The following is a 23,436-nucleotide window of genomic DNA, read 5'->3' as shown; positions in this document are numbered from 1 at the left end:
TTTTAACGTAAGAAAATATTTGCGCCACCAGAGGGCCTCGGTAAATGTACCTTGCCCACACCAAATGTTGGTGGTAGGGTTGCCAACGCGCGTGTAACACTACAGTAAACACACAAGGCTCCGGAGGCTGCTTAACATCAGGTAGTTCCGCAGTAACTAGCTATTTGCAGTATAGCGATGGCTTGAGGGCGGCGCGCGCGGCGTGCAATCGATGGTGATCCTAATGTGATGAGGAGCGGCGTCGCGGGACAACATATGTATGTTATACATTTATCGCTGTGTCACTGTTTCTAATTTTGACTGTATTACTAAAGTCCAAATTCTACTGTTATTTTTATCATAAAAATGATTTGATTATGATAATGTTAATATAGGAGATTTTTATTTGAACTAAAAATAATCGCACTGGCATATTTCTTGCTTAGTAAATTTTGCACTTGATAAATATTCGTTTAGTAGATTTAAAAAGTTTAATAATCGTAACCTGAAAAAAAAGTTATGAATATTGAATATACCGCGGCGCCGCTCGTAAGGTGCTAATTATAAGATTTTTGTACGTACCGTTTGTATGTCTGTAAGTAGTTAAGAACGCTTCTGTGTTGTCTGCCCCGTTGTGCGTACTAGATGTGTATGTATAGCATTTGTTAGTTTTAAGAACTCATTTACCAAAATGGAAAAGTGTTATTCTGAGATGAAACTTTAGATAAACTATACTCTGGAAAAATCACTTTGTCAATAGAACGAGGCGCGAAATTTAATTTTTCCATGGAAGTACATTTTTGCGCCTACATTTTTAAAATATGCAACCTTATTTTACTGACGGAAATGGCTTGCAAAACTATATTTCTGAAATGTGCGTCCTTCCAAAGTAGCGATGAAAACTCTGGGAAAAAAATATTCGTTGTTTTCCGGTTTTATTCAGAAAAATTAAATACGTCATACACAATGCCACTGATGAGAAGGCTATGTCAAAGTCAATCCAATGCCATAAACAAACACATTAGTCGTGCAACCTTGCCCTATCTGTTTAAATTCGTAATTAAAAATATATTGAAAAGATAAATAATAATTTAGACGGTAGGTGCTTTGGAGAACGCGCATTTCAGAAGTAAATAATCTCTAATTTATCTTAGAATAATCTATTCCCTTTTGGCAGATTTCACGTTTAACGTAGAGCCGCGCCATCGTGTGAAGAAATCTTTAACCGTGCTGGTGTAGAAATTTAATTTATATGTTATATGCAGCAGTCTGATAAAATGAGAATGGAAAGATATATTATTATCTCACTCTAGAAAGTGAATACAAGGTAATTTGGTATTCCATTATGAATATATTTGGAGGAGTGATACCAATCACATTAAGCAGTGTAATTTAATCTTAATTATTTTACATTGTTTGTGAAAAAAATATTGATGATAGGTATAATTATTGAACAAGTCATATCGTGCAGATTTAGTCAATTCCAGTTTTACATTTGACGTGTTAATATCATAAGGCGCGTTCACACGGCGACGCGGCGTTTTAAGCTGGGAACACGCTCACGGAGTGTAGTATTTACCTTTAGTTTTGTGTCCAAACAAAATTGAACCCTATTGCTTAAGGATTACAGGTTTACTGGGTGTGCGAGACAATATGAATAGAAGGGGTCCTGGTCCTGACCGTGTCTCCACATTAAAACAACTCACTTTAATTCTTCATCATTTTATTTTAACTCCACCAAAACTATAACATTTTTATTTCATTGACAAGTCAAAATCTTCTCCTGTTCGTCTTCTTTTGTTTCCATAGACTTATAGACAATAGAGTAAAAAAACTTAAAGAGTTTCAATATAAAATTGTGTTCGGTTATGAACACTGGGTTCAAAAAGGTCACTTTTCCTACGACTTAGTATTAGCCAAGTGTGAGCTCCGTGAGTGGACGCAATCGTATTAGTAGTGCAATTAACCGCCACCGCGGAACCTTGGTTTTCGTATTCTGACCGATCCATTGTAAATAATCAATTTGATAATAAAAGTGTATTCTGTATAACGCATGTACAAGTCTGGTACCAAATTACATAATTATAAATTAATGTTCACGAAAATTTCACCTAGTGTATTACGACTTTGAATCTTGTTTTGACGAATTAGACGTCGGATCGGCGCGTGCTGATTGGAGGATTTTAATCGGCGTTTATACACTAGGTGGAATTTAGTTTTAGTAGATTCGTAGCAAAAATATATTGGTATTTTGTATTGAGCGAGTGTGATGTGATCCTTTTGCTCGCTTTAGGGGAACTTCCAACGATTTTTACAATGTACAGGATTTTGTGATAACTACGTTTTCGACCTTCAGCTAACTGCGACCGTCCTTGATGTTTTATTAATGCTTCTTATAGTTGTAAACATAGTACTCTATCTGTCAAATTGGGGAATGAGATAACGCACCTAAATAACGTAAAATGTTACTTATTATGTTGATAATAGAGGCGTTTATCTTAATCTCCATTAAAGGGTCTTAGCATTTTAAAACACACTGAAAATGCGATATAAACGCTGCTTTATATTAGAAAATGCGTAGGCCCTTTCCTGTATTAGACATGTACAAATGTATAACTTCGGTATTCAAAGGAGATAAGCATATATGATCTTGAGCGTGTCAAGTACAGGCCCTGAATGTGTGTGTTCACAATGTCCAAGACAAGTAAGGTATTGGATAGCTAATAAACAAATAAATTAACTGACAGATACAACTAGCTAAAGTTGTAAAGCATATTTGAAGATTGTGAAACGCCAATGAACTTTATTCGTGAAAAAGTGGCAAGTAGCTTATTCAGGACTTTACTTGGACATTGTGAAACAGACCCTTAGACTTTGTATTTTGACATGAAGCGATCACCGTTTTTCTTAGTTATTCAATAATGACGTATGTTTTGTAACAACGACCGTTCGACAACTGTCAACTAGAGCAATCATGGCAATATTCTTTCAACCTTGTGTGTAAAGCATAGAGTTGAATATGAATTGACATGGTTGCTCGGTCGCGCGGTAAAGCCGTAAGTAAACGAGAACCGTGCCTTCCGGGCTTGGGGCGGCGCCCTCCCCCCCCCCCCCCGCACCCGTTCCCCACCCCCCCAGGCCTTCATCGCCGCCCGCGCCCGAGACATAATAAATGCTCGTAATGTATTCTATTGTATTTATATCATAGTTAAAAGTTTTATTAAAAAAGTTGCTCAATTTTTGGTGTTTTTTTTTAATATCTTTGGCGTCTCAACTAGAAGACAGAACTGGGCAAATCATAGCTGATTATAGTGATTATATACCATGGGCATAGATATACCTTTCCTATTGTAAGTACAAAGTTTCAGAGCAATCTAGCTAGTCGTTTTAAAGTGAGCGCGTAACTACTTTGTATGGAGAAATGACTGTAGACTACAAAAAAGTCCGATTCTCGTAAATCGCACTTTTTGACGATGGATGGAATTTCCTGAATGGTTCCTTTTCACTCACAGATTGATTTAGGAGGAGAGCCAATTGAATTTTAGAGTCAAAATGTTTGTCTTCGGGATAAAAAAAAAAATAGGCGTACTTACTACCACAATTTAGTGGAAAGGAAATTCCACTATCATTATTTGCCGTATACACCACGGACTATAGTAGTAGAACTTAGCGTGGGCCGACTCTAGAAGAGGCGCTGCAGTATCTAAGATATTCTAAATATAAATGAAACCTGACAAAAATTCATCATTGGTAATCAGGTTGCGTATGCGGTCGCTCCGTAGCGAACGAAACGCAATTGTCCCTTTGGTCCGTTTTCATAACTATGGTTTTCGTAACTGGCTGCCAAAGAAGATTTATTTTTCCTGTTTCATAATTAATTATCAAACAAGAATTCACTTTCTGCTTTTGTAATCGAGTATTTTTTCTTCGTTCGTAATTAATTATCAAAACTTATTACTTTTTATTTTTTCATAATTGGACATTTTCGTGTGATACACTTAGTACCTTTTTCATGTAAAACGATACATACCTTTTTTTAAGAAAGACAAATTTAATGTTATTTATATACTCAGAATCATGAGCTGATTCCATCCTCCTACGAAAAAGTAGGCATATTTCTGAAAATTTTCATACATTTCACTTTGTTTTCCATAGTCCATTCCGTAACCGCCGTACAACGCGTTTGAAAAATTGTAACGGAACCTAAAAATAAAACTTAGGACGCTTTCTTTCTCCTAGTAGGATAGAAAAGAAAGAGCGTGATCCTAAGAATGTAAAAACATATGAGATATTATTCAGGATAATTAAAAGTCAAATTTCTGATTGGAAACCAGCAAGAGTGACTTTAGATTACGAAGTAGCAGCTATGAAAGGTATTCAAATCGTATTTTCAGACGTCATAGTGAAGGGTTGCTTTTTTCACTTCTGCAATACGCTTTTCCGTAAAGCAAAGATGCTCGATATGAAGTCGAGAATTCAAAGACGTCATGTCGCCCGTTGTGCCGATTTAGCACGTTTACCTTTAGCGTTCGTTAAAGAGGGATACGAATATTTGATGAACAGAGCCCCAAATGATGATCAAACTACAATATTTAAAAAGTACTACCAATTGAAATGGATGAAAGACATCGGATTTATTAAAAAGTGGTGCTGCGAAGACATGAAAATCCGAACCACAAACGCAGTTGAGGCGTGGCACTCGCGTATAAATAAATATGTGGGAAGAAAGAATCCCAATATAGCACAAATATTAGATGTGTTAGAAATGGAAACTAAACTTCGCAATTATAAGCGATCAATGAAGGTAAATAAAAACTATCAAGAAATCGATCAAGAGATTGAAAGGGCAGTAGCAGAATAAGTTGAAAACAAAATAACTACCGGGCACTGCGTTGAGATTATTGCTCCATTTATGTATTAGATTAGACTAAGAAGAATTATTACGAAATGAATATTATATTTTTTGTTAAAGGAAGTTAGGTCATATTTTTATTTTATTTTACTGTTACTAAGGGTACTCTGTTTTAACAAGCTTTTGTATCTATACAAATCTAGAAAATTAAAGTAGATGATTTACAATATTCGTATTTTTATTTTCTCCAATTTACTGTAGGGATATCTATGTAGGTACTTTTATTGTATCTTAGTTTTTTTAAATCAAAATTGGTACAGAAAGAGCCTGGATGTTGCTCTCTTCTCTTTTGTAGTCAATTTACCCAGTCAGTCACTCACAAAAGGGGAACTTAACTTCCAAAAAATATATCGAAGTTAATAATGAAACTCGATTACTAAAACAGTAATAAATTCTTGTTTGATAACTAATTACGAAGCAGCGAAAAATAATTCATATTTCGTAGCCAATCCAGGCGAAAACAGAAAAAAAAATCTTATTTCATAACCAGTTACGAAACTCGATTACGAAACCAGAAAGTAAATTCTTGTTTAATAATTAATTATGAAATAGGAAAAATTAATCTTCTTTGGCAGCCAGTTACGAAAACCATAGTTATGAAAACGGACCAAAGGCAATTGTCTCTGTCGCACTAATATGGAAGAGTGATAAGAGAGAGATAACTACGCTACGCTACGGAGCGTTAATGATTGGCATCTTGTCTACGCACCAAGGTGAGTTTCGCAATGTTCGAATAACCATATTTGATACATGCTAGGCTAGGAGCTTAACCCTTTGAACGCAGGACGGCGAAGGAATGGCCGTGGCCCGCACGCCAGGCGATCGCGATTATTTAACCCTTGGGACGCCTAGTGCCTGATCCGTACCAGTCCTGTCAATTGCCGGAGGGTCTTCAATTTTTGTACCCGTCAACTACCTAGTCCCGGATCTGTACAAACTGTGTCAACTACCTTGTGCCTTATCAGTCACCAAATTTATTCCATCATATTTTTTACAATTTTGAGATCTAAACACTTACAAATAGAGTTTTATATTACTTGCATTTTAATGCAGTTTAAGTCGCGGCAGCCAACGGGTGCACGTACAAGAGCCTATCCGGCGTTTGAGGAGGATGGGACGAATCCGGCACTAGGCATCTGACAAGTATGTTTGTCGGTACGGCGTTCCAGAGGTTAAGCGAAATTGAACTTTACGGAGTCCCGTGTAAGTCCCTATTGCATGTGCGAAGCTGACGGCTGTGGCCGTCATTGGCGTCCTTGACAAAAAAAACGGTGGCGGTCAAAAGTTTAAAGGATAGGATTAATAGACAATACAAAACACTAAGTTATTTCGATAATATTTTATTTTTATAATTTATTTATATAATGACTAATAATCATCTACCAAACTAAATAATAAATATAATTCAACAGCATCCTTTATATACAATATGTATAGTTATAGTATTATAATTTCCACATTTCCGAACGTTTAAAAAAAGGATACAGTCGTTTAATCGATACAAAATAATAAAATCAACGACCATTATTACAGATTAACAAGTAATAATTTGCCACAAGTTTTTTTTGTTATTTATTTATTTATTTACAATCTTATCTTAATTTAGTCCCATAATTTCCAAATGAATTCTCAGCGTATTATCGGAACTCGGCTAGCTCGAACAGAACTACAATATAAACTTTAACGGCATAACAATTTAATAAAATTGGGAAAACTTAACTTGTCCTTTTTACACTAGTAGAGCGCGGCCTCGGTTAGAGCGAGACCGAGGAGAGACTAGACAATATGGCGGACTGTAGATAAATGTATTTTATTTATAAACAAAGGCTGTACCGACGACACTGGCCAAAGATAGATCTAAGCTATGGCCAAAGTGTTTCCGACTAAGCCATTTAAAACTTTGCCACGACAATTACGAAAATGACTTTCACTAACCCGGAGTTAACCGGTTAAACCTGGAGTTACCATGATTACCAGTACAATTTGACACTGGGTTAACGGTTTAACCGGTTAACGGTTTAACCGGTTAACGGTTTAACCGGTTAACCCAGGGTTAGTGGGATGGTGCAAGTGGCTCTTAGACTGCAATAAGCTGCAGGGCTACGATAATCGTGTTTATCAAACGTCATTTCTGACATTGTCATTAATCATCAATCATGTCCAAATCTTTGTCGACATATCGACAATTGCCGTGACAAAGCTAGTAACATAGTGGACTATCATCTGAAATAAACTATGATTCATACTCAACGGAGATATCAACATGCTTCAAAGGACCTTAATATTAAACTCGACTTGTGAAAATGAAAAATCTACTTTACGCTTTAGGGCTATGTTCCAACGGACCTTACTCGACTGATATGCGACGATACAGTGATACGCGAGCGGCAGGTACGGGTTCTAAAGAAATACCTAAAAGCTTTAAAACACCTGGAAACACCAGGGAAAACGGTTCTATGAAAATAGCCACTTTCGAGTAAAATCCGGCGATTCCGATAGGTCTATTCCAAAATAATCTGGTTAAAACAGCTACGATAGTGATATCGACAAGCGGCACTGATGCACCGCAAGCCTATGAAGGTACTCTAGTTGTCATATTTGCAAAAACGGAACTCTTAAACTAAATTACGCTTACAAATCGTGTAACAATTATGTATAACACAGCGTCAAAATAGTACAAACCTTTGGCATCCAACATTATACAGCTGAAGATATTATACAGACGCTAACTAATACGTACAAACTAAATCGAACTAGCATCTCTATATAGAGTATAAAATCGAAGCTAAGTAAGGCGATTAAATGACATTGGACGATACAATATCCAAAGGAAGTTAGAAGGATAAGTATAAATGATCGGAAAGCAACGGAGCAGTGACGGCTTCGCGTAGATATAAATTATTGCCATGTGATACACCGATATACTACACGGTACTTGCTAGGGCGGCACGCGGCGCGGCAAGATAAACAACGTGCTATCACGTTCTGGCACCTCGCGATAGTAAGAGAAGGATGCTCTTTCATTATCGGGCTATAGGTAAGTACGACAATTAATGCTTTTAGACCTTAGCCAAAAGGGCATATTCGCTTGAAATATGCTCGGGAAAACAACTTTTAGCTTTATCAAAGCCCTTAATTTGTATAAAAAACAGCGCCGCGTTGCCCACTTTTTACTTAAAGAGCCAGCGATATACACAACAGCTTTTAGTCGCGTGCGTTTTATTTTAGTAGCGTAATTATCGCTTTATTTATCTTATATTTGTTTTAGCTAGCAACACTGACACGACACCGATTGGTCTGGTTTACATTAGGCTGGTGGCCCACACGTAGTATTGCTATTCTTTGTATGTGCGTCGCGATGACGCGTCTGATTATTTATAAACACTAACAATAATATAACTTTAATTCACTAATAAATGCTAAACAAACGATCGGGGGCGTAACGTAATGTGAAGGCACCCGTGGCTTACGTCACCAAGTTCTCAACAACAATTTTTGACACGGAAAAAACATGGCGATATAATTGTATTTTGTTGAATATATTTTCTATCTGTACCTATTCTTGTTTTTAATCCTGTCTCTGAAATATAATTGCGTTGCCGTGAAAAAATTGTCATAGTAAAATTGAGTGTCGCAAGACATCGGATTCGCCCGGCGGACCGACGGCCGAGCGCAAACTGACGAGTGTAACAAAATTATTGTCATCCAATGCTTAATTTTCCAATCTTTATAAGTATCTCATTATTTATTATGTACTTAATACTTTATACAGATCAACATCGTCGACTATTATTATTATCCATTATACTTATTTCATTTCTCGTATCTATAAAATTTACAACTAACTGTGCCGTCGCGGACCGGCGCGGGCCGAGCAGACACGAACGCTAGGAGGCGACTAGCGCAGCCGGCCGCGATATATATCGCGCGACAATCGTCGCGGGCCGGTCATGCTAGTCCTACGAGTGCATCTACGGGAGACAGAGCGGGCTACCGTTAGGTACATTGTATAAAAAGAGTTAAGTACAATAGTTAATGTTTTCGATTATTTACATTATCACATCGCGTGAACGAACGGCGCTACGGTATGTACAGCGGCGAGCGCCGCCGGCCCGAAGCGAAGGGAGGGACGTCGCCGGAACGTATCAACCGCAGTCCCCATCTTTTAAATAAGTCCATGATCAGGAAATATCAGGAGACCCTTCCATATCCGATGCCGTCCCTTTTTTTTTGAGAAAGTCGTCATATGCGAAATAAAATCCGAGAATCCCACGAGCGGGTTCACGTGAAAAGCTTTTATAATGTTGATGTCACTTTTAACTAATAAATATTGATAATAATAAAAAAACGTCCGTTCGTCGGTACTTTGTTTGACAGAAGAGTTTTCTAAACCTGGCGATATCAATGATCTACAGAAAATAGTTTGGGAAGATCAGCGGTTGAGACGCTCCGCGAACGCCCGGAAAACGCGCCGGCGCCGCCGAAAGAAGTAAGAATATTAGGCACAGAAATAATTGAACGATTCAGCGCGAAGTCGAAGGCTTCGTTTACAAAACACCAGATTTTGTCAACATCAGACAGCAAATTGATAAAAACTCAAAACAATATTTATGAAAAAAAAACTCATCAATTTTTCATTACAACAATTAAAGGTAATGACAGAGAACTCTTTCAGAGCTTAAGACTCTTCTTGATTATGCCGTTCTTCCCGGTCATAATTAAAATTCATCTAAAAGGCGTCCACTCACAAATCTTTCTTACGTAGTCGACCCGAGACCACCGTTAAAGTTTACACAAAATTGAGTCTAGAAACGTCTAAACTTTTCTGACACATCGTATTAATAATAAAGCATTTCTTAGTAATACGGTTATTTGTTTTCAACAAAGTACACCAATCATCAAATAAAGAATTTATTACATTAAAGCACGGCAATGGCGGCGATGCTCATCTGTCGGTCCAGGCCACGCTACATCTAGTGATGTGACCATTCGACTGTACCGGCCGTAGGGCTGTACTCACGAAAGCCTCATAATCGATCATCACTTGGATACATATAAGAATCCGGTGTTTCGCAAGCGAAGTAACGCGGCGGCGCCAGCGCTGCCCGCGGGAACATTGTGCGTTCATTCATTTCAAGTCACGCCTAGAGGCTAGAGGGTCTAAAGTATTCATAAGATCTCTACGTGGGTAGCTAAGCTCTAGGGCGCGGGGCCCGGTACTAAACTACAGCGAACGAGGCCGGCGAGCGCGGTGAGGCCGCAGCGAGGCCGGCGAGGCCGCAGCGAGGCCGGCCAGCACGGCGAGTGCGCCGCTTGAGTGGCGAGCTCACAGCTGGTACCATTTCTTGTCCTTGTATTTGAGCATCAGCTGGTGCGCAGACGACGAAAATTCTGCAAACAAACGACACAACAATTAGTACACAAATCACTATAATTTAAGACCGATATTTTTTTGCTTATGAATATGATCAAAAAGTACCTATTAAAATGTGGTTAGGAATTTAATTTGTCCGGGTATTTTCTATGCAAACATTGAGGCTATTTTTCTGTATATATATACGTACAGTCAGCGTCAAATACTTCGTAGCAGTCAAAGTAGCCAAATAGTTCGGTACACCATATATTTAGTATGGTGTACCGAACTATTTGGCCACTTTGACTGCTACGAAGTATTTGACGCTGACTGTACATACGTGTAGGAAAGTTAACATTTTGTGATCGTATAATTGATGAACGGGGTATGCTTCAAATTTAAACCAGAAAGAACCAAAAGTCTTTGAAAAGCTTAAGAAGCTTTGGTCAAACCCACTTTAATCTTAGGAAACTTAAAATTAACCTATACTAATATGTTGAGATTGCTGGCACGTTCGTGACATTTACGCTCCTGAGTTTCAGCACTTTGACATGACTTACAGGTCACTGAAGGTTTTTGACATTATTTAAATTTAAATAATGTGCAATCAGCTGCAGAGATAGCTGACCCCCCACGCAAACAAGTGCGTATGCAAGGCGGGTGAGTTATCTCCGCGGCGGATGCAGCGACTCACGCGCGGCGTCGTTGGCCATGCGCTCGGTGCGGTCCTCGAGCTGGCCGAGCTTGTCGCCGCGCTCCAGCACGAGCATGTGCGCGCGCGCCACCTCGCTGGACGCCGTGGACGCGCGCGCGCCGAGCTGATCCAGGCTCTCCTTGGGGCCGGGGATCACTTTCGCTACGGTGCGGTTCGGCTTGCCGCTTTGCTCGCCGACTGGAAGCAGAAGGTGGGATATGTTTTAATTTTATTCCGAATTTGTCTAAACTGTCTAAACTTTTTTTTGACGTCAAAAAATTACATTGACCGATTCCGGTGTAAAACGCTTATACCGCAGCTTTCATTGACGGTCGCCGGTCACAATAAATAAAGTATCCATAAAGTATTAAATAATTATCTTTATGGGTGGCTCCGGCATGTCACGCGACAGGAACGACTCACTGACATCTCGTTCACTCACAATAGAACAACTCGAGTACTCACAGAGTTCTTCGTGGTCAAGAGGCCGAGAACCGCCGCCGAAGAGACCTCTGAAGAAACTCTCCTTGGGTGGTTCCCGCATGTCATGCGGCAGGAACAACTCACTGACATCTCGTTCGAACTCATACTAGCATAAGTCAAGTACTCACAGAGCTCTTCGCGGTCGAGAGGCCGAGAACCGCCGCCGAAGAGGCCTTTGAAAAAACTCTCCTTAGGTGGCTCCGGCATGTCACGCGGCAGGAACAACTCGCCCAGCATTTCGTTGAGACTCATGCTGAAACATGTCAAACATTTCAATGTGAAAATTGGATTTTAACCTAAATAAAATAAAATTTTGTTCACAACCAAGACACAAAAGCACAGCAACACTAGGTTCTACGGACTGAGTCAGTTATATAAAAGGAAATAAATATGCGCTCCGAAAAATCTTAGCTTTCTCGTATCTGCCATAAGGCAGTCCTTCGACCAAAATCTTATTAGGAATTGCCAGTATTGGGAATAGATTTATTTCTTTATATAAAAACAGTCGGCCACCAGGTTCATCGGTCAGAATAATCAAGTCTTCTGAAGGACCAGCAACGTAGTCAGTCCGAGCTAACCCTTGCACAGACTGCAGTGACAGATGTGGAGAGATTCTTAGTTTATGTGCTGGATAGTTGAAACTTCAGCACCGTAAAGATTTAAGCATATCAATAATATGGTGTAGTTATAAGATACTAACCAGAACTCCGCGTCGATGGTGAACTTCTGTATTTCCGTGGGCGAGGCGAGATACAGCCCGTGCCCGCGGTTGCTGAAGCAGAACGTCTTCGCTATCCTGCAACACGACCGCCTTTATACCACCAGCAACGACGGCAGTAAAAACATCCACTGGGTGATGATCCACAAGAACTAAGATAAAAGTGACTAACCACAAGGACTAAATGGCTATAGTGACTTAGGTTTAATGAAGAGGTAATTAAATGGCCCTCGAAAAAATATATTTTGGCTAGCAGAAAAATAAACTGGTCAGCAAGGCTTAGGTTAGAATTTTGCTGACCAGTTATTTTTCTGCTAACCAAGACATCATTTTTTTATAGACCAGTTCAATCATACCCTATCTAAAGGCGCATTTCCGATAATATACTTTAAGGTTTGCCAGATTCTTAGGCAAGGACCTGCGATCAATTGTTGCAGTGGATATTCTTACTGAAAGATATATAACGTACAATCTAGTTGGCTAAAATTTGCGGTCTTTATTATTTTATTCGAAGAAAACTTATATAGTTTCCATATTTCCCACAATATTTTTAATTCTTGAGGGTAGTTCATGACGAAACGCTATTTTCTAATTCTCTAATTTCGCAGAGTATAAAAATGTCTCACCTTGCGTCCTCAAATCCTTTCGTGATGAAATCTAGTGGATCAAATTTATAACTAACATGTAAGCTTACGTAAATATCTAACAAATATGACTGCTAAATTTGCATTCCGAAAGACATTCAAGCTAAAAACATTCAAAAGCCTTCATGCTTCAGCATTGAGGTAAGAAGGAAGTAGAAAGAGCGAGAACAAGAACCAGCCAATATAGACAGCAAAATCGTGTAGTGAAAACTGTAGAAGAGGTCATAGTGTTGGTAGAGTAGTTATGTGATGGTGCACCGGCAGTTGATGTGGGCCGAGTGCGTGTGGTGTGTGAAGAGTGGGCACAGTGGGCACAGTGGACAGTGGGTTTGAGTGGGAACTAGTGAAGCACAGTCGCAAGCAGCCTTGGGCGGGAGGCAACTCATCGTACTCCCTTATGTTGCGCTCACATTATAGGGATTTGGCAAATGTTGACCTGTCGCGACATGTATAGCCAAACAGTTCGCTGTGTGGCCATATATAGTAGTTCGCCGTAAAAAAACGATTTTTTTTCGCGACAATGCGATACGAATCATCGCCCGATAATGTGGCCGTAGCATTAGTGCAAGTGCAGGGGATGTGATAGATGAGCTAACGCTTCTGAATCTTAACCTTTTTTGGCAGATTAGTAAGTTAGTCTTGTTAGTGATGCAAATGGTTCAGAGTGCGACGAGGTGCCTCCACCGCTACTACCGTTCGTCGTGGGACACAGGGAGAGGAGGGTCGAAGCTGACGCACATGAACAAACATGTCTAGAAAGAACGCAACAGAGGCCGGAGTAACCACATTACATGGTGGCGGAACATGGCTAACGCATGTCATTGTGTGTCGGTGACTTACTGGTCCGTGTCTTCGTTTACAATGAGCTGTTGGCCCCATATGGAGAGCATTGGGTCTACGATACCCCTCTGTTTGGACTGTGTCTGGAAGCTACCAGGAACACAGACAGCCGTCAGTATGGACTCGCTGCAGCTCGGCGTGCCGCCTCCCCCTACCATCGGATCTCACGTAACAAGTGGAGTATTGAATTTCTCCACTTGATCGGTACTCAGATCCGATAGTGGGGGAAGCCGCTCGCCCCCACTTCTTCCTCCTGCTACTAAGGTAATGTACTAGACTGACAATTCCACGGGCGATGCAGGGTTACACAAGAGTTAAATCACGAGGTTCGGTTAGCATAGCATCCGGTGTTAGGTACATTCAATGATCGATGTGTGTCGGGGCGGTGAGAGGTCAATAGTGTATATACAATAATCATTAGCACTGCACCGTGCGGGGTAAACTGTTAAAGTGGATCGGTGTCTCATATCTGTCCGGATTCAATCCGTGGTGTGTCTAATGTGTGACGGGAGCGTCATTTCATAAAACTGAAAAATAGATGAAGAGTGCCAAATATCGGAAGCACAGGTGGTGCTCGATAGATTTGCAATTTTGACTACGTTGTGAATAGAATAGCACGACGGCAGCGGTGCGCGGCGGCCGGCCCGGCGCGCGGCTAATGATCAGGTATATCACGAACATCAAACATCGAAATTTCTTTACCTGCCTCTCTGTCGTTCTTCCGTATTCGAGGGATAGAGAGACCGAGAACGACTTTACGATTTTCGATGTTCGCGGTAGGCTTTCAGGGCTTCGCCACGGGCCGCGCGTCGAGCTGCTTCTAACACCGATCGAAACTCACAGGAAGTCTTGTCATCCGGCTCCCAAATGATAAAATAGCAAATCGAATGGTCTTCTGCTGATGATGAATGATAGCGAAAACCGTAAAAATGACTAATCGTTAGCTGAAAAAACAGCATTCTCATGCTGAAAAATTTGCAAAGCTAATGGCTAGGTCTAGTAAAAAATAAGCCGTTTATCATTTAGTGCCTTCGTCTGGTGCAGAGAATCGTCTAGGTGGTGTGTGTCACGGGACAACTATCGTGAGCGCGACACAACATCCAGTGCCTCAGATCCGTCCGGGCACGTTTCTTCCCAAGTCCCGATGCCATCACTCAACTTCAACCTGCCTGGACCTTACAGTTGTCAAACGTATATCATCGAAGCACGATTATGAAGTAGAACACTCTTAAATGTTAGGCCAAGCAGACTGCACTGACTTGGTAAGCGATAGAGTGAATGTAAAAGTTCTACCATAAACCATGAAAATATGACGTTTGTAGCTTCGCACTTTTTTGGTGCAAAGTTGGTATAGAGTTACCTTATAGTGGGAGTAACGTAAGAACTGATTATTAACAGTTATGAATTTGAAGTTAAGACTTACCGTTTATAATAGCCTTTCTTCATATAATATAATGGTAACTTCACAACTGCCAAAAATCAATTTAAGTTACTCCGACTAAAGACAGACTTTAAACCTATTAAGTATTAGTGGAAAGTCTCGGAATAACTATCCGCCTCAGGTATAGCTGAGTGAATGGCATCAGAACTGGCGTTGTAATGTATAAAATTATTAGTGTGGTGTTCACCTGAGCTCGGAGAGAGGGAGGAAGTCGACGTGCACGAGCGGCCGCAGAGAGGGCAAACTGTACGCGGCTAGATGCCCCGTTGACAGGTAATTGACAAGACATACACTATCTGGAATTTACAATAAAGATATTTAAGGTGTGGCAGACTTTAGGTTAAAATTATTTAGTTTCAGAGCAACATTTTTATAACCCGCCTTTTAAATTAAAGGTACTGAAATAATTTTTCAAAATATGAACCGTGACCTTATATTATATACGCATGGTCATATTTTCCATTACGTGTGTAGACCATTCCTTTTACCATGGGTAATTCCAAATTTGATAAGTGACCTTGGTGTACAAATTAGGAGACCCCAAGGAAAAAGTATGGAAAACTTTAATTCGACCACGGGTTTTATCGGAAAAAACTTCCATTTCAAAGAAAAATAAATGAATGAAAATAAACGCAAATATTATAATAAATAAGTGAAAATATAATCTGCGTCATCAGAGTCATAGTTAATAACGAATCGAGTCATAGTAAATACCGGTAAGTTGAATATACCACACAAACTTACATAAGTATAACACATATTATTCCTGTATTCGGGTAAAAACTCAAAGGAAAAAGAAGCACCTACCTTTCAAGCTAACAATCTCAGCCTTAACAACGAAATCAGTGTCCACAATCTGCTGTCGATAAACGCAGTTCTGGCTCGGCAGCGCCACCACGCGCGCCTGCTTCTCGCTGGCGATCACCACGAACTGGCGGTCGCCGACGCTGCCGCCCTCCGCGCCCGGCGTGGGGCTCATGCGGCTGCCGCTGCTCGATGAGCTTTGTTTCGTTGGCGTTCGTTCGCGGCTTCCTCTTACCTGAAAAGTTATGAATAATGTAGGGCCTAGAACTGTACCCAGAGGCACTCCTAATGTTAATTACTGGGTGTATAAAATTGCTAGATTTTTCACTATTTTACGTAGTTAAATTGAAATTGAAAAATGTCAAAGAATTGATAAATTTAAACTATTTCACACAGTCAAAAGCAATTATATAAGAACACTTACATCTTTCGCATCATCTTTCCAACTCTCAAATGAATAAGGTATTAAAGCACCATTGCAGTCTAGGAATGACATCGCCAGAATTGAACCTTTTAACCTGAAAATAGGACCACCTGGAAACAATCAAAAAGGAATATTATTAAAGACAAAAACAATAGCAAATCAAATTTAAACTGTCGTGAGACATACTAACATTAAATAATGCTACGGATTACACTCACGTATTTTTAGTCACTCGTGCGACATGTTTCGGAGAGCTTAGGTCTCCTTTCTCAAGCATTAACAGTGCGAGCAGCGTTCACGAGGGCCGTGAATCGCGTACTGCTCCGCGCCGCGTCGCACGCTGCGCGCGCGCTGATAGAACCGGTTGGGGGCGATCTTGCGCTGTCGTAATAGGCGGGCATAGTGGTGTGGTGTTTGGGTCACCTAACACTTGTAGCGACAAACAGCACGAACTCACTATGTCCACTATACTGTCACCACACTCACTGGCGACAGTATAGTGGACATAGTGAGCTCGTTCTGTTTGTCTCTACAGTACGCGATTATCGGCCGTCGTGAACGCTGCTCGCACTGTTAGTGCTTGAGAAAGGAGACCTAAGCTCTCCGAAACATGTCGCGCGAGTGACTAAAAATACGTGAGCGTAATCCGTAGAATTATTTAACAATAGCATATGTCAAAACAGGATCAGTATTTATATTTTAGTTTTGTAACTTTTTTTTGATAGTGTCAACTTGCGTAACTTCTCGTAAGTATTTCTCAGAGCAGTGTTTTCATTAGTCATGCAAGTAGGTAAAATTGAAGAATTGGTAATTTTCCTTTCTCATTCATTATCATTGTCATTTACCCTTTTGCCTATTGCAGAAGATTTATGATGCAATCACGGGCGTTTCAGCTGCCTAATTTCTTTGTACACATTTTATCGCAAAATGTCTTTCAATTATACCTATTTCTGGTATTTTGGTAGTAGTCGGGCAATCTACCTATCAGGCAACCAAAAATATAAATATCATCAAAATGTCAAAACACTTCGTCACATTAAAGAAATTGATGCGACAAAAACGCGGGATTGGAACACTTGTCAGCAGTCATTGATGGCGACTTACCACTCATGGAAACAACCACGGGCTGCGTATGCCTATTGTCGGCCTCGGGCAGGCTGATCATCATGGTGAGCACGGAACCCAGCGTCGTGCCGATCCACAGGGTCGGCAGCAGCGTCGTGGGGTCTGGACAGTTAATTATATGTTGTATTTTTTGTCTTTACCAATAATAAAACAGCAAAATGTAAACAAGCTTAAGCACTTGAACGTTGTTAGGTACTATCACAATAAATTGTGACACGTTGCAAATCAATCATTTAATTTTAGCAGTAACGGTTGCGTGACGGAACTTGTAACTAAACAAACAAAATAAATGTCGTTGATCAACTAAATTAACAAGTCACTAGTTCAGTCACGCTACCTCGCTACGAGTGCAAACGGCCAAACTTTAATTAAAAATAATTCAGAACTTGTCCTCACCTGATTTCTTCGTATAGCTGTCAGCGAACGCGAGACACTGGATGCCCTCCTGCGAGATGTTCTCCAGGCTCGACATGCTGCTGGATCTCGAGCGCGAGAACGAGCTGTCCAGCTTGTCTACGCGGCCAGTTGCCAACAGAACACACCAGTTATTGTCTCCGGAGCGCGTGGTACACTAAGGTGCCGGGCGCTGCTGAACGTTACTTTGGCAAACTTTGTTATGTGAGGTGATGTTAAACTTAAAAGGGTGATGAGTTGACGAATAATAGCGCTTGGAATATATTTAATACTTTTTGATATTTTAATGTATGTGGTATTGGAAAGATTATAATGTTCATCCATAAAAAATATTTTGATGAGCAGAAAAATCCAACGGTCAGCAAAGGTCAGTTTAGATTTTTGCTGACCAACTGATTTTTCTGCTGAACAAAACGTTTTTTTAGACCAGTTAAATCATACCCATTTTGTATTAAGCAGAGACGCCTGCTAATGATGCCACAATTTTTTTAAATAAAGGAAAAGTCACTGTCTCAGGTGAGACTCAAAATTCGCGGATAAGTACGGGATACCGCTATATCCCTCATACGCGCCTTAGGGGCTTAGCGACATTTACCGCAAGAGTGATACACTTCTTAAACGGCAGTTAGTCTTCTTGATTCTTGGTGGTGCTTTGTATCGTCAATGCATCAGGTAGTGATTTGTCAGTTATGGCCAGCAACGCCCGGTTACTCTACGAGTTGCAGGCTATCTCTAGCGTAGCCGGTGCTGTTGTGAAATACGCTGAAACCATCCGATGTGCCACATTCACTGGACAGTGCTTCAAAATTACAAAAAGATCAATCATGCCGGAAGAGTCGGTTGCATGCCCGTCCAATCTCAGCTTATTTACACAACGTCTATTAGTTGATCGAAATGTTTAGATCGAATTTGAACATGGTTTGGTTAGTTAGAATTATTTAAATGGCATTATGACTTGAAAATGTTTACGATCACAGTTAAAAGTCAAAACACCAAGCCCTTTAAATATCTTAAGATTTAAAATGTTCTTATATTATCGTTAGCACATTGATAATCAGCTCTAAACGGTAAAATGAATGAGAAGCGCCGAGTTAGAAACGAAATTTTTAAAGTTAGCAAAGAAATTAGTGGCGTGAGTCGCGATGGATGGTGTAATGCGCGAAGCCACTAGCGCGGCGCCTCTACCTGTCACTACGGCGCGCGCGACACCAACTAAGTGCGCCCTCTAGCGGGGCGCGGCGCGGAAGGCGCTAGCCAAGTATCGAGTAGTCACACGGCTATACGAAGCGAACGCGTGGACGGACAGACAAGTCTACGGCAATCAAACACAACTTCTACAACCAAGGAGGTGCGGGCGGGCATGCGACTAGTGCGTTAATAAGGATAGTACCGTAAGCATACATAGACATAACGACAGCCGAATATAGAGGCAGCCAAAAACGAGCCATATAAACTTTTTGCTTTGTGGTCGAGCTAGAAAAAGAAAATTAATGTTACTCAACAGCTTACAAGAGTATTAAGAAATAATTGTGACAGGCGCCAATGGCGGCCCGCTACTGACGCGAGCGTCTTGCAGACAGGCAAACAAACAAAACGTGAGCGCTCGTGATTACTGTACCGACGTCTCAAACTAAAGAGGAAAGTATAGAAATGATAATACGGATACATGTTGATACAATATGAAAAGCCTCGCTCGTATATATGCACATGTAACATACAGATCCGCCCAACGGCAACAGAGTGATAGATTATGAAATAGTTTTGAGTAGTAAGTCACCTTCTCTTATATCTAGAGTCATGCCACGGAGTCATATCAAGTGCAACCGAAGTGTGCGGAGACATGACATACAGTCACAGCCACAATTTCGCTAACGTACCATCTACGTGTCACTTGATGACGTGTCGTTCAAGCAAATCGGAAATAAAATCGAAAAAGGAATAAATAATAAATTGATGCAAACGTTTGGATACCATTGGGTTGCATAATGTGTAAGTACTCCATAGATGCGAGAGACTGCGGAATAGGTGGTTCTGTACCGACAAACAAAACCACAAACGTTACAAGCATGATCACCAGTCGGCGGCGGCGGCGTTCCGGGCGGCCGTGTGGCATATGTGTGTGTATGGGTGAGCGCTAGTGTCTGTGTGTGAGTGACAGATCTCAGGAGATCATAGATGGAATTTTCGATCCCCTGGGATCGAATATTGAGTGGTTAAACACCGCACGGAACGCCGAGCCGCGGAAGTGCTCCCACGGAAGGCCAGGAGCCACAAGACAGTCACATTGGACACACAAGTTCAGGATCTCATTCTAGAAGTTGGCAATGAACACATGAAACTACTGGGAGAACAGCTAGAAAGTAAATCATAACCGACAGAGGCGTGGTATATTCCAATGATTACCTATTAAATGAGTCCGATCTGAAATTGGAAATTTGTCAAAAATAAATATACAAAAATTCTAACTGAACCCATGCTCGTCGGCAAAACAAAATGGGGCTAAACAAATGATAATCATACAATTTTCATCGACCAATTCTAAATGAGTTAATGAGTAAATTTAGTATATACTTATTGCCAATTCAAGGTATATCATGATTGATTTAGGAATCGTTTTATTTTGGAAGTCATTGACCAAAATATTAAAAAATTGTCGCTATGAATTTGTAGAATCTAATCAAGCGCGTCATATTCCAAGTCGAGTTCAAGTTTTCTTTTATACTCTTCAAATTCATAGCCACAACTAAAATGTTATTATCAGTAATGGAAAGAAGTAGTTGAGTGAATGTAGAAGAAACAACGAAAAAGAAAGGATTAAACGAAAATAACAATACTCCCTATATCTTACTTGGATCAGTTGCAAAAAGCCGGTCGCACCGAAGTACTCCCAGTTTTTAAATTGATGTGTAAAATTCAAGAGCACCGGGTAAAGCAAACCCGGGTGCGGTGTTGTTACTTAAGCTTGTTGAATTTGCTGAGAACTTTAAGGCATTCGGATTAGTTACGTAATACGTTCATAGAGTGAGGAGTGAATTTAGTAGTCCAATTCAATGGTCGTAAAGAAGACTAGACGACCGATAAAGAATTTACAGCCAGATTCAACCGAAGAAAAGGGAAACGAAAAGAAACGTAAACCAAGAAGAGAAATTGCGACTGTATCAGAATGGAAAGACGAGGCTGAGTGACAATAAGGTGACTGTACTACCAAAACTGCAATACTGTCGCGTCGTGAGCAGAGAATGCTGTTGGGGCGCGGCGTACACGTCGGAGGCGGTGGACAGGCACTTGTGCAGTTTGCGGGTACCTTGCGAGCGCGACCGCCGCACCGCCCCCCCCCCCCCGCCCCCGCCGCCTCCCCCGACGGCGCCCGGCGCCGCACCGCCGTTTATCTACAACCACAACACCAACACCTCCACCACCAGCACCACTGCCTACGTTAGTGATCTCTGTGCTGAGTTAGTAGTGCCCCGTGCGCCGTTAGTAGTGACCGTACCTGGCGCTTCAACGTCAACGTCCTCCCGCCCCTCGCGTCTCGGGCACAGGCGCGCTAGATACTCCCCTGGGGACATTAGGATCATCAGAGCCGGCTACTGCGTGCTACAAGCGGCGAGTGCTCTAGCCTCTACCGGCCTTAGCGCTACTTCTCAACCAGACATTCGACAACACAGAGATCACCTACTGAACTTTCGATGCAGTTACAGAATTATGAGCAATTACCGAAGAAGTCCGCGAATAGATATTTAAGGCAGTTAGAGTCCTCGTCTGACGACTCCTTGTCCTTGGGGAAAAAACAAACTCATCAATCCGAGGTGTAGATCGCGGCGTAATCTTCTGCACACGCATCGTATACTATACATTTCATATGATACAATAGTAAAAAATAAATAAAAAGCCAAATATCACAAAAAGCATAAAGCATATGATAAAAATCTTAATAAAAACTCGTCAATATTAGTTATCCATCATTAGTTATTCAGAAGTATTCTTTACATCCGCTTTAGTACATCGTTTTAATATTAAAAAATCTAACTACTTCACCAAACGAGCCAAAACGTTCTACCGTATTAAAAATGAGAAAAGGGGCTATCGTTAGTGAACCATGAATAAAAACGCCAAACCATTACCATTCCAATCCAATCCGAATCGAGAACTACGCTACGTAACGACAGCGGGACGCTACGTGCTACGCCCGGCGCGATGGGTGAGATGGATGACGCGATGAGCTGGTACTTACTGAAGCGCCGCATCAGGTTCCCGATGCCCGAGGCGGGCGGGGCTCCCGCGGCCGCCCCCGGCCGCCGCAGGTCCTTCACCTCCGTCTTCTTGCCGTACTTAATGTTGGGCACGGACAGCAGCCGCTGCTCGCGCTCGCGGGCCCGCGGCGGCCTCACGGGCGGCTCCTCCAGCGCCAGCGAGTCGGGCCGCGTCGCCTCGTCGCGCTCCTGCCAGCGCTCCTGCAACTCTTTGTGCATGCGATCGTACACGTCGCCCGGCTGCCCCGGCTGAGGCTGACTCTGGCTCGGCTGCCCCTGTTCTTGTAACTCTTTATGCATGCGTTCGAACATATCCCCGCGCGCCGGGGACGCCGCCGTACTTCCCTCCTCATCCTCACGCGGAGATTCACTTTCGGGCGACTCTTCCAACGATTCTATCGCGATCTCCGCTTTCTCTACCGGCGTATCGTAAAACTGCGAAGTGCTCACGGGCTCCTCCGTCTTTTCTTCCAAGTTCGGTTCGGAGGGTACAGCGAACGCGGCCTTCAGTTTGAGGTCGACTTTTGAGAGCTGGCGTTTCAGGTTGAAGGTCTTCCAGGGCGTGGATTTCCTCCGGGCGTCCAGCTTCGGGCGCTCCTCCTCGTCGGGCTCCGCGGGGCTGGGCGCGGCCGGGGCGGTCGCGGCGGCGGGAGGAGAACGCGCCGAGCCGTCCTCGAGCTTGAGGGGAACGGAGGGGAAAAGTGAGGTATGGCGCGCTGAAACCGACCGGGGATGTTCTGTGCGATATGACATGTCGGAGGATACTCCTGCCGACGTGAACCTACGAACCTTAAATCTAGATTCGCTCGGTCGGGTCTACGAGAGGAAACTAACGATGCCATGCCATATGTCGCTACTAGAACAAGCCGGGTTACTACGGCTAGATATGTCGGGGCCGGGGGCCGAGGAGGCCGACGGCCGCGGCACGGAGCGCACAACTGAACATAAATCGCAAATGAAACAAAAGTCGTCTCGGGAGGGGGCTGACCTGGTCGAGGCTGGGCTCGCGCGCGCGCTCGGCGCCGGGCTGGGCGGGGTGCGGGTGGCGGCCCCAGGGGTCGAGCGGGCCGTACAGCGCGTGCGCCGCCAGCGCCGCCACCACGGCGCGCCGCGACACGTCCACCACCACCACGCCGCGCTCGCCGCCCCACGCCATCCTAAGGACGATGCACGAACCGTAAACACTCTAAGCGTATATTTTTGGGCGGCCGGAAACCAACAGCGTTTGTTTTGTGGCGCTGATATTTTTAATCAGCTTTTTACTTGTAGTGGTATAGATTATGTTGGTCAAAGGCATTGTGCAACGAGGGGGGGTTAGTGAAAGTTTGGACACAAGGGTGGTAATTCCCGAC

At 42.1% G+C, this 23,436-nt stretch overlaps 1 protein-coding gene across 5 annotated transcripts in view; it reads right to left on the bottom strand.

Moving 5' to 3' along the window:
- Positions 1–6,215: 6,215 nt before the first annotated feature.
- Positions 6,216–23,436, bottom strand: part of LOC133522611 (syntaxin-binding protein 5) — a 458,488-nt gene continuing 441,267 nt past the window's right edge. For 2 of the 5 annotated variants that reach the window (XM_061857976.1, XM_061857980.1), the window contains 13 exons: positions 23,073–23,241; positions 22,066–22,762; positions 21,325–21,390; positions 17,814–17,930; positions 17,397–17,519; positions 16,293–16,402; positions 15,872–16,103; positions 15,252–15,360; positions 13,624–13,713; positions 12,122–12,217; positions 11,550–11,674; positions 10,939–11,136; positions 6,216–10,282 (listed from right to left, as the gene is read on the bottom strand). In XM_061857976.1, coding sequence (XP_061713960.1) covers positions 10,218–10,282; positions 10,939–11,136; positions 11,550–11,674; positions 12,122–12,217; positions 13,624–13,713; positions 15,252–15,360; positions 15,872–16,103; positions 16,293–16,402; positions 17,397–17,519; positions 17,814–17,930; positions 21,325–21,390; positions 22,066–22,762; positions 23,073–23,241 — 2,197 coding nt within the window. In that variant the 3' untranslated portion in view covers positions 6,216–10,217. Of the gene's footprint in view, positions 10,283–10,938; positions 11,137–11,549; positions 11,675–12,121; positions 12,218–13,623; positions 13,714–15,251; positions 15,361–15,871; positions 16,104–16,292; positions 16,403–17,396; positions 17,520–17,813; positions 17,931–21,324; positions 21,391–21,548; positions 21,610–22,065; positions 22,763–23,072; positions 23,242–23,436 lie in introns of all 5 variants that reach the window. The other 3 variants (XM_061857977.1, XM_061857978.1, XM_061857979.1) reach the window with 3 other exon arrangements.

This window comes from Cydia pomonella, chromosome 11 (assembly GCF_033807575.1).
Source record: "Cydia pomonella isolate Wapato2018A chromosome 11, ilCydPomo1, whole genome shotgun sequence".
Taxonomy (NCBI): domain Eukaryota; kingdom Metazoa; phylum Arthropoda; class Insecta; order Lepidoptera; family Tortricidae; genus Cydia; species Cydia pomonella.
This window is presented reverse-complemented; position numbering and strand designations above follow the sequence as displayed.